This window comes from Oryzias latipes, chromosome 8, assembly GCF_002234675.1.
Source record: "Oryzias latipes chromosome 8, ASM223467v1".
Classification (NCBI taxonomy): Eukaryota; Metazoa; Chordata; class Actinopteri; order Beloniformes; family Adrianichthyidae; genus Oryzias; species Oryzias latipes.
The window spans coordinates 8853604-8868122 of record NC_019866.2 but is presented as its reverse complement, the minus strand read 5'-3'; the positions used below and the strand labels follow the sequence as shown (position 1 = coordinate 8868122).

General features: G+C 38.7%; 1 protein-coding gene and 1 long non-coding RNA gene across 2 annotated transcripts; both read right to left on the bottom strand.

Annotated features, from left to right (window-relative positions):
* Positions 1-953: 953 nt before the first annotated feature.
* LOC101163631 (myosin heavy chain, fast skeletal muscle-like) lies at positions 954-11583 on the bottom strand. Its single transcript, XM_023957480.1, has 39 exons — positions 11380-11583; positions 11094-11237; positions 10838-10994; positions 10721-10748; positions 10521-10632; positions 10347-10439; positions 10198-10261; positions 9981-10079; positions 9796-9899; positions 9561-9699; positions 9361-9479; positions 9125-9274; positions 8877-9047; positions 8477-8783; positions 7933-8003; positions 7762-7849; positions 7559-7676; positions 7341-7464; positions 7105-7241; positions 6753-7008; positions 6263-6505; positions 5988-6164; positions 5754-5899; positions 5140-5230; positions 4640-5029; positions 4439-4565; positions 4244-4362; positions 3942-4138; positions 3675-3858; positions 3415-3580; positions 3135-3259; positions 2709-3017; positions 2418-2621; positions 2214-2339; positions 1944-2114; positions 1741-1845; positions 1562-1657; positions 1334-1465; positions 954-971 (listed from the first exon to the last, which is right to left on the bottom strand). Exons 1-39 carry the CDS (start codon positions 11581-11583, stop codon positions 954-956), a joined length of 5811 nt encoding a protein of 1936 aa, XP_023813248.1.
* A 1867-nt stretch (positions 11584-13450) lies between these two features.
* LOC110014018 lies at positions 13451-14317 on the bottom strand. The gene is made up of 2 exons (XR_002289187.2): positions 14233-14317; positions 13451-13927 (listed from the first exon to the last, which is right to left on the bottom strand). It is a non-coding gene; the product is annotated as an uncharacterized LOC110014018 (long non-coding RNA).
* Between the last annotated feature and the right edge of the window lie 202 nt (positions 14318-14519).

Here is a 14519-nt window from a genome sequence, read left to right as displayed (position 1 = left end):
GGGAGCCATTCATTAACTGTATCAAGACTCTCTACAACGCCACTTGAGCCACAATAACCACCGATGGTATTACATCCCAGAGCTTTACGTTGCATAGAGGAACTAGACAAGGTTGCCCACTCTCTCCTTCTTAATTTATTTCTTTTTACTGATCCATTAGCAGCAGCTATTTGACAGAACCTCAACATAACAGGAATCCAGACATCTCAAGCCCACCATAAAATTAGTTTATATGCTGATGATATTTTACCCTGAGGCCTTATTGCTTCAACTTTTAGTTATTGTTTGATGCTATTTATTAATTTGTAAATACATTGGTTATTTTATGGAGACAATCTTTTGGTGTTTTTGTTTAAAAAAAAAATTTCTTCTATCTGATGCTCCTCTAGGTCCCCATGGATATAAAAAGGGGCATAACAACACAAATTAAACAATTTCGGGAAGAAATTACCCAAACTTTATCTACCTTCTTGGGCTCCCTCATCTCATTATCACCCACACTGGAGACCTATGAGGATACCTTTCAGAGCTATCACTATTGAAACTTGACCAGTCTAAAACTATGTTTATTCTTGTTGTAGCAATAAAAAATGGTAAAAAAAAAAAATACAATAAAAAACTATCTCTATGAGCTGGAAATCACAGAACACCATAAACTTGTCTATGTGGAAAAACCTGTGTCTTGAATACATTTCTTTAGCCAATTTATTACCTTCTTCCACTGATATGACTGAACTACAATCTGTTTGGTCGGCTCTCACTGAGTTCCTAAAAGAACATTGGACATTAAACATTCCTAAATGAACATAAGACTAATTAGTAAGTAAATAATGAAAAGAAAAACTTAGATTATGATGAAATGCAAACTTTATTCACATCTTATAGAAAATCTCTTTAACAGTTGTTTCATGTTTCAGAAATACTGTTAAAATGTTAAATCTGGATCTTCTCCCTTATTCTGCACTTTCAGACTGTAAAGAAAAATCACAAAAATTACCAGTCACACATGAAGTTGATTTAGATTTTAACCCTTGTGCTATCTTAGATGACCCCACCCTTGCATTGACGTGTTCTCCCTACCATGACAAAGGTGGATAAAGGTGGAAAAATTTCATGTAATCCAAGGACACCGGTGAGGTTCACAAATCATTGAAGAAAAAAGGTTCACCGCACTGTCTAGTGGGTCTAAATGACCCAACTCCCAATGTTAAAGTGCCTAGGATAGCACAAGGATTAATACTAAAAGATTAAACAATAAAGAATGTGTAGATTATAAACAGGTGAAAAATCAATGTTTTGGAGGGTTTGTATTGCATAATGCATTATCATTTACCTTTCCAGCATCACGACTCTTGACTCTCAGCTTGTTAACCTGGGACTCTGCAATGTCAGCACGTTCTTGAGCTTCCTCAAATTCATTCTGGACTTTTCTGAGCTTTGACATATGTGTGTTGGCCATCTCCTCCTGTGTAAAATTACATTCAAATAAGTTTTTATGCTTGTTTTACTTTTCTTGTCTGTCACTGCAAAATTGTCATTCTTTAAAAACTATTTTACTTACAGCTTCCTCAGCCTGTCTTTTGTAAGCCTTGACTTTGAGCTGCAGCTTGTCAACCAGATCCTGAAGCCTGGCCACGTTCTTCTTGTCTTCCTCAGTCTGGGTAAATAAATAAAAATAAAACAGATACTTACACACAAAATCCTTTTTTTTAGTTGTTAGATGTAAAATTAGGTATGTACCTGATAAGTGAGCTCCTTCACTCTCCTCTCATATTTGCGAACTCCTTTGATTGCATCAGCTCCACGTCTCTGCTCAGATTCAACTTCACTCTCCAGCTCACGCACCTGTGTAAAAATAATGAAACAAATGTTTTGCTTTTATTTAGGGTACAATCTTTTCCATTGTTTATTTAACAAAAACACAAATCATTTTAATCTCATACCCTAGACTCCAGTTTCTGGAGCTGCTTCTTTCCACCCTTCATAGCCAGGTTCTCAGCTTCATCCAGACGATGCTGCAGGTCCTTCACTGTGACCTCCAGGTTCTTCTTCATCCTCTCCAGATGAGAGCTGGTGTCCTGCTCCTTCTTTAGCTCCTCAGCCATCATGGCAGCCTGAATTAAATGTAATTTTAAATTATAGATTGAAGGGAGCATAAACAAGACCTGTGCAAATCTATATCAAAGTATTATGAGAAACAATGAAGAACCTACATCAGTAATGGCCTTCTTAGCTTTCTCTTCTGCATTTCTTGCTTCTTGAATAGCGTCATCCACTTCACCCTGAACCTGGACAAGATCAGACTCCAACTTCTTCTTGGTGTTCAGAAGACTGGTGTTCTGAAAAGAGGAATTGATAACAGAGTTTAGTGATTCTCTAGTTGTGGACAGCTTTTAACTGTTTCGTGAAATATCAACCTGGGAGTGAAGCAGTCCGACACGTTCACTGGCATCCACCAGCTCCTGTTCAGCCACTTTACGTCCTCTCTCTGTCTGTTCCAGAGCGGCTCTCAGCTCCTCAATCTCAGCCAACATCAGACCATTCCTGCGCTCCACCATGGCAACCTGTTCCTTCATGTCCTCTTGTCCTCTCAAAGCATCATCAAGGTGCAGTTGGGCATCCTGAAAACAACAATAAAGGTTAGAGAGACACAACTCACTTTCTATTTTATGAACATTTGAATGCACTTAAAGTGTCTTCAAACTCACCTTGAGTTGTCCCTGAACATTCCTGAGTTGTTTCTGGGCCTCAGCAGCCTGCCTGTTGGCATGGCTGAGCTGAATCTCCATCTCATTCAGGTCTCCCTCCATCTTCTTCTTGACTCTCAGGGCATCATTTCTGCTCCTGACCTCAGCATCAAGAGTGCTCTGCATGGATTCAATCACTCTCTGACTGTTCCTCTTGATCTGTTCCAACTCCTCGTCCTTCTCTGCCAGCTTCCTGTCAATCTCACCTTTGACCTGGTTGAGCTCAAGCTGTACTCTGAGAATCTTGGCCTCCTCATGCTCCAGAGTGCCCTTAATAATTTCAAACAAACATCAAAAAAGTCATTTACAATAATAAAATAAGGCAGTTAACCAAAATGTGTGCCGACATTTCAGTGGTTGTCAGTACTCAGCATGAAGAAGTTTTACCTCAGCTTCCTCCAAAGCTGTCTGAATTTCACTCTTTTCAGTCTCCACCGACTTTTTGGCTTTCTCCAGCTCATGGATGCTCTTTCCAGTCTCACCAATCTGCTCCGTCAGGTCTGAGATCTCCTCTACAATGAATAAAGTTTATAAAGCCAATAGTTAAACCATTTATTTTTATAGTATAAAATTCTCTATCATTTTAGATGAAGTCTAAATTGTCTTAAATGTGCATATATCGGCACTTTCCATTTATGAGTAGTTATATCACTTCTGAAAAACATACGTTGCAGGTTTTTGTTCTCCCTCTTCATGGTCTCCAGCTGATCCAGGGCCTCCTCGTAGGAGTTCTTCATCTTGAACAGTTCTGTGCTGAGAGAGCGAGCCTCTTTTTGAGCTCCTTCAAGCTCTGCCTGGCTCTCCTCATACTTCTGCTTCCATTCTGCCAGGACCTACAGGTTATCCATTGGTTGCAGGTTTGTTACTAAAGTAAGTGTATCTTCCCAACATGTTTTACTTTTTTTAACTGTCAGATGAACATGGTACCTTGTCAAAGTTTCTCTGTTTCTTGTCCAGGTTTGCAGCAAGAGAATTAGCTCTCTCCACATCAATCATGAGGTCCTCCACTTCACCCTGCAGCCTCTGCTTGGTCTTCTCCAGAGAGGCACACTTGGAGTTCACAGCCTCAATGGACTCCTCAGCCTCCTGCAGGCGCTGGGCAAGCTTTTTCCTGCAGCAAATGGATGGAGTGAATGTTTTAAAAGAAGTAAGAAACAGAAAAGTTTGATAAAATGATGAACTGCATTGACTAACTTGGACTCCTCCAGTTCCTCAGTGCGCTGGATGGCATCAGTTTCATATTTGGTTCTCCACTGAGCCACCTCACTGTTGGCCTTGGACATTCCTCTCTGCAGCTCAGCCTTGGCCTCCTGCTCCTCCTCAAACTGCTCTCTGAGCAGATCACAGTCATGGCGGGCTGATTGAACACCATGAGCCAGAGCGTTCTTGGCCTGACAGAATAAAAAAAAATAGATCTAAGTAGTGGTCTCACCAGTCACTCAATTCTGTAAAACACCACAACTAAGAATATAAACAGTAGTTAAAGGTTCCCATGCCTTCACTTCCTCCTCCACAAGTCTTTTCAGCTCCTCAATCTGCTGAGTGAAGGCCTGTTTGCCTCTGGTCAGCTGAGAAACTAGAGCTTCTTTCTCTTCAAGCTGGCGAGAAAATTCACCTAGAAATTTAAAAGTAAAAGAATATTAATTGAAATATTCCAAAAAGGGACTTTTTTTCTGTGTCAAGTGACTGACCATTTTCGGTCTGAAGTCTTGCCCTCTGTGCATTCAGGTCATTCAGTTGCCGAACGTTTTCATCATTTTTGGCCTTGAGCTCACTCAGCTGATCCTCCAGAGTTCTGCACATTTTCTCCAAGTTGCCCTTAAAAAATTACATGTTTAAATTTAGACATTATATGTTGACAAAGAACATTTAAAAGACTGAACAAACAAAACCTTTGATTTAGCAACACCCTCCATGTTGCTGCTGAGATCATCAATCTCCATCTTGTACTCGCTCTTCTCCTTCTCCAGCTTCTGTTTGACACGCTGCAGGTTGTCGATCTGTTCTCCCAGCTCTGCAACGCTGTCGGCCTGCTTCTTGCGGAGAGCTGCTGCAGTAGCTTCATGCTGCAGCGTGGACTCTTCAAGATCTCTCCTCAGCTTCTGGAACTCAGCTTCCCGCTTCTTGTTCATCTCAATCTGAGCAGCTGTTGCCCCTCCAGCTTCTTCAAGCCTCTCACTGATCTCCTCAAGCTCTCTTGAGAGATCAGCTCTCTGCTTCTCTACTTTGGCCCGAGCAGCTCTCTCAGCCTCAATCTCCTCTTCCAGCTCCTCAATACGAGCCTAAAATTAAAGTCCAGACAAATATTTTCAAGGTGTCTTTCGAAACAACTTTTGACAATTTCAAAGATAAAAGTACACATAGAGATGTATATTTATATTTATAAAATTACCTGGAGTTCCTTAATCTTCTTCTGAAGCTGAGCACCAAGGGATTGTTCATCCTCAATCTTGCTAAGAAGCTGACTGATTTCAAAGTCCTTCCTGTTTACAAAGTGATTAAAAAGTAGAAATACATTTTTAAAATGTATATAAGCAGCAGATTTAATCAAAATTGTTTCTTAGAAACAAATTGTGTTTGGTTATATCAAAAATCAGGTAAATCAAGATTTTGTCTGTCCCTATAAAATTATTCAAATTAATTTTTATAAATATTGAAAAAACATCAACCAATGTTTGGACAGAAATTAATATGGTTTTAAATACCGTTTAACAAATCATACTCAATTTTACAATCAAACTAAGATTTTGTTGATCAATGTACACTCATTATGTATGTTTCTTCATTAGCAGATTTCCTCATATGTTTGTTAGAACAAAGTTTTTTTTAAATTGTGTTTGGCTGTATCAAAGTCAGTTAAATCAAGATTTTTGTTTTTCCCTTTACAATTTTTAGATTGATTTTATAAACAGTGACATAACAAAAAAACAAAGTTTGGATAGAAATTAGTCAATACGGTTAAAATACCATTTAACCTATAATACTCAATTCTACAAACTATCATACTTCTTGATCTTCTCATCAGACTGCTGCTTGTCATTTTCCAGATCCATTATGGATTCCTGGGCTAGTTTCAGATCTCCTTCCAGCTTCCTCTTGGCTCTCTCAAGATCCATGCGGAGCTTCTTCTCTTGTTCCAATGAACCTTCAAGCTGTCAGATAAAAATATTTCATTGTTAAATAACATCTTCAAATCATCTATTTCAGACAAATTTTACAAATCAAGTGATTTTTTCTTACATCATCCACTTGCTGTTCCAGCTTGGTCTTGGCTTTGGTCAGAGTGTTGACTTTGTCTTCCTCTGCCTGGAGATCATCCAGTGTTTGTTGATGGGCCTCTTGGAGGGCTTTCTTCTCCTTGGTCAGCTTTGCAATGGACTCATCTTGAGAAGCCATTTCCTCAGTCAGGTTTTTCACCTTTGTTTACCATAAAAAGTTAAAATTTATATTTTTAATATATATATATAAAATTACAAAACATTTGTTTGTGCTGAATATACTAGTTCAATATTAACCTTGTTTTCAGTGGCATGTTTCTCCTTCTCCACTTTAGCCAGGGTGAGCTCCAAGTCATCAATGTCCTTCTTCAGTTCAGAACATTCATCCTCCAGCTTCCTCTTCTTAGCAGTCAGCTCAGCATTGATTTCCTCTTCATCCTCCAGTCTCTCAGTGGTCTCTTTGAGTTTGGCCTCCAGCTGGATTTTGCTTTTAATGAGTCCCTCACACCTTTCCTCAGCATCTGAGAGATTCTCAGTTTCCTGTAGTTTTAACAAATTCAACAGCTAACGGTCTGCAACTTATTGTTGTCATTAAAAACAAAAAATGGTTTAGTGCTATTTTGGTTGTAATCAATGTCCTCCAAAATGGACACAATAGAAAAATGAAAGCATTTTTATTTATTAATGTAAATGTTTTACTTATAATTTCATCTACCCTTTCAACAGATTAATGACAGAAATGTTTTAGGTAATTTTCCTTTCATGTTTGCAGCTACTTCTAACTTACAGAAGCCACTTGAAGCTGCAGGTCATTCTTCTCCTGCATCAGAGAAACCATTTTCTCCTCCAGTTCCTTCTTCTTGGCCAGAGCAGCAGCCAGGTCTGTTTTCATCTTCTCATAGTTTCCTTTCATCTCCTGCAGCTCCTTCTCAGTCTCAGCGCTTTGCAGAAGAGGCTTGATCTTGAAGTAGAGTTTGAGCCATGGCCAGTTCTTCACATTCATGAATGAACGGACGTTGTACTGGATGGTGTAGATAGACTCTCTGTTTGCACAAATACACAGTGTACATTATAATACAAACATTTTCCGCTGTAAACTTGCCATTAAATACGTTTGAAAAAAATCTCAATTAGTTTACCTCCTCTCCATCATCTTAACAAACTCCTTCCTCATAACGTATCCTCTGCAGAGAGCCTGAGTCATGGTCACCAGTGAAGCCAGTTTCTCATCTCTCATCTCCTCAAGTGTACCCAGCAGACCAGCTTTGAAGAAAACCTGAGATTGACATCGAACAATAAATTTACTAAGTCTGCACATGAATTACTCGTTTCATTTGCAAAATTATCCTGTTAATAACATTTCTTTAAATGATACCTTAGTGTGTCCGAACTTGTACTGACTGTGGTCAACATCAATGGAGCCAAGCAGCTTCTCTGAAGCTTTCTTGTTGTCGATGAACTGTCCCTCAGGGATGACACTGGCATTCAAAACTTTGTATCTAAAAAAATAAAATAACATTATTTTTTTTTTTGTTTTGATTATTTTGTTAAGTCATTTACACTGATTCCCTTTTACATAAATCCAGGTTTTACCTCTGCTTGAAGTCACCATAGAGGATTCTGCCAGGAAAACCCTTTGTGCAGATTCTGATGCCCTCCAGCACACCATTACACCTCAGCTGGTGGATGACCAAGAAGTTCTCCATAAGACCTGAAAAAAAATGGATTAAGTTCACAATAAATATAATGAAATCTCAAAATAATTATGTCAAACATTAGCACTGTGGCTTTATAACCTGGAGTCTTTGATTCATTTGGAATCAGGCAACGCACAAAGTGGGGATGAGTGCTCTTCAAGTTTGTCATCAGTTTGGCCAAGTTCTCCTGCGGGTCCATATTAGGACATAAGAGGTCTTTTTTTCACCACTGCTATATTGTTTCAAATAAAAATATTTCGGAAGACTTACCCTGAAAAGAGCAGACACAGTCTGGAAGGAGCCACCCTTCTTCTTGCCACCCTTCTTGGCACCACCAGCATCTGTTAAAAAAACAAAGATCTGAATGAAAAATGGCAGAACTGTGTTTGTGTTTAATCTTGTCTCGCATGAATGTGTTAAGGTAATCAGTGATGAGCAGTATTAAATACCCACACTTTTTGGGTGACAACATTACGCAAGTCATTTAAAAATAATTGCTAATTTGGGAGGAAATGATACAAACTTGACTTGATAATTGTATCACATTTTCTTCGTTTCCTCCTATTATGATATATTAAGCATGAAATGAAGGAATTAATTTTTAATTTTATACAGCCACTCTGAACTTCAGTACCTCTCAAAAATGAACATAGACAACATAAATCACATGTTCATACAATATTTTGTGAAAAAGAACAAAAAAGCTTATATCTCAGTTTTAAGACGAAAGTATTTTCATAAAGCAATTACACATCATTTTGATCACTATTCCTCGAACATTTGCAAGTTTTTATGTGGTGACTTCCATTCTTACCTTCAGCTCCTGCATGGGCTGCATAGAGGTAGCACAGCAGTTTGTTTGAAGACTTCTGGTAGAGCTGCACCACTGAGTCATTCAGTGGGTCCTTGTTCTTGTCCAGCCAGCCAGTGATGTTGTAATCCACTGTTCCAGCATAGTGAACCATGGCAAAGTGAGCTTCAGCTTTTCCCTTTCCAGGTTTAGGCTTCTCAAAGGCCTTGTTTTTGCCAAGATGCTGGTCATACAGCTTGTTCTTGAAAGTTGTATCAGAAGCCTTGGGGAACATGCACTCCTCTTCAAGGATGGAGAAGATGCCCATTGGCTTGGAAGAAGTAATATTTCATGTTAAAATAGCTGAACACCTCCCCATCATTTCTGTTGACCTAAAAATACAAGTAATTAAATGGTTCATCACCTTCTCAATAAGCTCAATGCAGGCAGCCAAGTCCATGCCAAAGTCAATAAACTCCCATTCAATGCCTTCTTTCTTGTACTCCTCTTGCTCCAGGACAAACATAGTGTGGTTGAAAAACTGTTGCAGTTTCTCATTGGTGTAGTTGATGCAGAGCTGCTCCAAGCTGTTGTACTGTAAGTAAATGTAGGGGAACATTTCAATCAGCTTGATTTCCTGCATTTTTTTAAATCTTCTCAGCTGCAACTCACATCAAAGATCTCAAATCCAGCAATGTCCAGCACTCCAATGAAGAACTGTCTTGGCTGCTTTGTGTCCAACATCTCATTGATGCGGATGACCATCCACAAGAACATTTTCTCATAGACAGACTTGCACAGAGCACTGACAGAATTGTTGACCTAGACAAGAAAAAGTTTAGTATCATTTGCATATTCAGTATGAGCTCTGTTTATTGTCAATGGCCACGTTATATTCTCAATTTTACCTGTGGGACGGTCTGACCTTTGGTGACCATCTCATTTCCAACCTTGACTCTTGGGTAGCACAGAGCTTTCAGCATGTCAGCTGAGTTTAGGCCCATCAGGTAGGCAATTTTATCAGCCACTGAAGAAAAGAGGAATAAATGTGTTAATGAAAAAACATTTTTTTTTATCTCTGACATTACTTTGGTAATTTGGCAGTTACCCTCTGTGCCGTCAGGTTCTGCCTGCTCCTCTCGCTGCTTCTGCTTAAACTTCATGTTACCATGATGCATCACAGCACCAGTCAGCCTGTAGATGCCTAACTTTTCCTCACCGTTAAAGCCCAAAATATCAATGGCAGTCTAGATTGCACATCACAAGTACAGATTAATGTATCTGATCTTCTCTCTCGATTTTCAAAATATAATTTAAGAAAAAGTATAAAGTATTTGTTTTACATCAGTTGCAATGAACTCCTCAACGTCATTGATGCTCTTGACAGTGATTTCACCCATGCTGATCAATGGGAAGTCATAGGGGTTGGTGGTGATGAGAAGAGCCTCTAAAAGAGAAAAAATACATTTTTATGGGCTTGTAAGATAAATGTTGAGTTTCCATATATTCAAGTTTTATAATATCATACCCAGGAGCTCAGGTTTGTGGCCCGTCATCAGCTGGTAGAAGATATGGTAGCTCCTCTCAGCAGACAACTGGTAAGTGACACGAGACTTCTCCAACAGATCTGCAATCAACCAGTTAAAAGAAAGTTAGTATTTCTGAATTACAATTTAGCTACAGAAGTACATGTTAAAGACCAATAGAGGCTGTTTTTCATGCCACTTGTTTCTCTGTTAACTTACAAGTTTCAATATCAGCGGAAGCCAGTTTTCCACTGGAACCAAAGTGAATCCTGATGAATTTACCCTGAACAGCATAATGATAAACATTATTGCATGTAAGAGGAAAGTGACTCATATTCTCAAGCCATTAGATTGATTCAAACACTTACAAAACGGGAGGAGTTGTCATTCCTCACAGTCTTGGCGTTACCATAGGCCTCCAGCAGAGGGTTGGCAGCAACAATCTGATCCTCAAGCGAGCCCTGCAAGGATACAGGATATTTTTACATTACATGCATATGCAATCACATTACAGCAATCTCAGACCAATTCAATGACTTTACCTGAATTTTTCCAGAGCTTTGCTGCTCCTTCTTTCCACCAAGAGCAGCAATTGTTGCAAAGTACTGGATGACACGCTTGGTGTTGACAGTCTTCCCTGCACCAGATTCTCCACTGGGGTACACATTTCACATTTTATGCCTTTAGGGTAAGTTTCCTTAAGTTGACAAATCTTTTGTATTTAAATATGTCTAATACTCACGTAATCAGGATAGACTGGTTCTCACGATCTAAACAAGCAAACATCCAAGGGTTACATAAGTTTCCCCATAACATAACCAACATAAACTTGTTATTATGTTTGAAAATTCAGGGTCACCTGTGAGCATAAATTGATAGGCATTGTCAGAGATGGAAAAGATATGGGGCGGAGCCTCAATCCTCTTCTTTCCTCTGTATCCTGACACACATTGAGCATCATACACAGGAAGCCACTTGTATGGATTCACGACCACGCAGAACAACCCAGAATAGGTCTATAAGAGAAAACAAAACATTATTTTGTTTTTTTTCTAAAATGGAAAATTGCAATTGCAATTATAAAATAAAGTAAAACCAGATAAACTAAAACTCACATAGATCATCCATGATGCATAACGCTCTTTGAGGTTAAACAGCACAGAGGGCTCATTAAGGTGGGTCATCATGGCCATGTCCTCCATCTTATCAAACTTTGGAGGGTTTCTGGGATGGATATCATCCTCTTTCACAGTGACAGTCTGTAGAATAATAGTTTAAGTTGTATATTCAAAAGATGTCACATCATATCACATCATAAAAGCCCTTTCATATTAAAGAAGTGATAAACTAAGTTGACCCACATTATAAAGTTAATATGATCTCCTTTTTTCTTTTTCTTACCTTCCCTCCTTCAGTCTCCACAGTGGCTTTGCCACCCTCCCTTTTGATTAGTTTACACTTGAGATACATCTCATCTGCATCAACAACGAAAAAGGCCGTTTTGGCATCAAATGGTGACGTCTGGGCCTCAATCCTCTCCCTTTCTGGCTTCCGGAGGTAGATGGCCGCCGGGCCATACTGCTCCATTTCAGCATCCGTACTCATGATGGCACTTTTAGTGGGGCCTACAGTTTATAAAAATAATATTCTTTGAGAGCTTCTTCACAGCAGGAAAAAAACAAAGATCCGTCTGATATAGTGTACCTCAGCAGATGGAAACCCTTGGTATGATGAGTACCAGTATATCAAAATGCTGCAAAAACAATTTTCCGCATATTACATGATTACTTAAATTGTAAATTGCAAAATAAGCACATTTCCAAGCAAAACTTTTTTTTACCTATAATGCTAACATTTATACAATATGATTGATAATAACACATTTTATCTTAAAAAAAAAACTTTTTTTGTAATTAACAACTAGATCATTCATACCATACAGAAGCACGGAAAAATTGGAGAGTTTATTGCACTGACCTGTCTGAATTGCCTTTCAATTAAAGCACATGCCCCATGACTGCCGTTCTTATATACTGCATCTCTGCTTCATCAGCAAAAGCCCCCACTAGATTTGGTCATGCAAGCTTGACACCTTGCTGCTTGATATCAAAGGAGTCAAAAATAAACAAATATTTCTGCTTTATGTTTCATGTTTCATGATATAATAAATACACATAAGTGCATATTTATTTCAAGAATATTTAATTAGCAATACAATAACAATGTCACTGCTTTTTACAGATGTATTAAAATGATTGGAGTTCAGTTTTTGAATAATTTAGAAGTTAAAAAAAATCAGAAATCTCCCATGATTTTGATCAATCTTAGTATGAAAAAAGTTTAACATGATTTATTTATTTGTTTAATAAAAAAGACATTATTGTTGTTAAGTGTCACCTTTTTTGTTTTAGATTAAAAATACCCCTTCATTGTTAAGTACCTTTATGATGTGAATCCATTTGGGAAAAAATGTTTAAAGATTCTTTTTCTATGTCCTCCTAATTTTAATACAACAGTAAAAAAATAAAGTTTTAGATTCAGAGAAGGATTGGGAGACCAGTGGTGTTTAGTTACTGCACATAAAAGGTAATGACATCTATAATAATATTCCAGTTGGTCTTTCCATTTGCATTGGATAAGTATTGCATGTCCATGTGTAATGAGATTAATGCAGAATTGGCAGCTGACAGTTCACACCCAGCAAAAAATGACAAAATAATTTGTGACAGTTAAAGACAAAGTAATAAACTGTGTCTAATTTTTTTTTTTTTTTTTCATTTCTAGTGAGCAGGTAACCTGGGAAAATGTCAAAAATTGTCTATGGTTGCCAAGTTTAGTGTGGACTGGTCTTATAATTCTCTATTTGGCAGGTAACGATGATGGTTTTAGTGTGCTCGAAATAAATCCACCTTTAGCAGAGAGCGCTGAGTCATGTTTGTCGTTGAGAGAACTGCTTATTTATAGGACAGATTTAGAAATGTTGTTAACCCATTGCCTAACTTTACTGAGGCTTGTAATATGAGTTTTAAATTTAAAACATTCTTTTTTATCTTTAAGAATAGAATGCTTTTTCTTTGTATTTCTCAGAAATCCAGAATTTGTTGTAATCTTAATCTAGGTCTAAGTAGAAATGTTAGCACAGACTGTAACACTTAAATTACGACCAAAAGGACAACATGACAGAACCATTTTATTAGTGTGAAACTGTCTTGCAAATATTGCTTTAAAAGGCTTTTTGTTTTAGAAAAAAATGCACCACAAGTAAAAAACATTTTTGATCGTGATGTTTTTATTTTCATGAGATTTGGGGTTGAAGCACAAATCAAAACCAAACGGCTGACCTTAAATCAATGATACTTTGGTCGAATGTCAGTTGTGTAAAATATTTACGTCCTGCTTTTTATTAAAGGTTTTTGTTGTGGTTAGCTAGGGAGGATAAACCCAGGAATAGGAAGACTCTGACACATCCAGATGTTTTCAAAGATTCAATCAAATGCCAAGCATAGGCGACAGCATACAATATGCTCCATAACCAAACACAGAATGAACAGTCCTTCAAATAAGGAAGCTAGATTAGATAAGTGCAGGCAGCTGTGACCAATTCGGGAGAGGCCACAGCCAACCAGCAAAGAAACAGGACCTAACAGCAACACTAGGGGGCAACCCATCACATGACCCCTCTAACAAAATCTGGCTCCTAGACATGTGAGGTTGGTCAGAGTGGTCCCGGCGGTAGCGTTCGATGCAGCTTCCCCTTTTTCAGCGGCACATCGGGCGAAGAGAGAGACACTCTGTCTTTCACCCTGTATTCAGGAGCAGCTGACTGATGACGGTATGACACTGCAGTGAATCTCTCCTGATTTTGTAGAAGCTGGTGTCGATATCTGCTCCATGTATGCCAACAATGGCTCACAAATGCAGCGGGACCAGAGGTAGAAGGTGATTGTTCCTGGTGGGGAAAAAGGGGTGCCTGATAACTGTAGGCTGCTTGAACAGGGGAATATCACGAAGAATTTTGGAGGGTGTAATGTGAATACACAGCCCAGGGCAGCTGAGAAGACCAAGTGCTTGCAGAATTCTCTCCAAAAGGTGGCAACAAAATGCAGTCCTCGATCCAAAGTTATGTTTTGTGGAAGGCAATGTTAACAAAACACATGTTTAGTGACTTAAACAGCCAACTCCTTGGCTGATGCAAAGGCACAGCATCAACCAGTTTGGAAAACCTATCTACAATGGATAGGATAACAGTGTTACCTTCTGAGATGGGTAACCCAGTAAAGAGTTCCATCAGAGAATTCCACCGAAGAGAAGGTCCGAAGAGAAGAGGTAGAGGTTGTTGGTATCCAGCGGGTGGCTTTCTGGATACAAATACACTTGGACACACAGGGCACGAGGACAAAAAAGCCCTAACGTCAGAGGACATGATGGGCTACCAAAACGTTTGAGCCACTATCAACGCAGTCCTCGGCACTCCAGGCTGGCAAGCTAACAGAGAAGAGTGACCCCACTTGAAAAGTGCAGCAAAGAGAGGGAGGAACAAA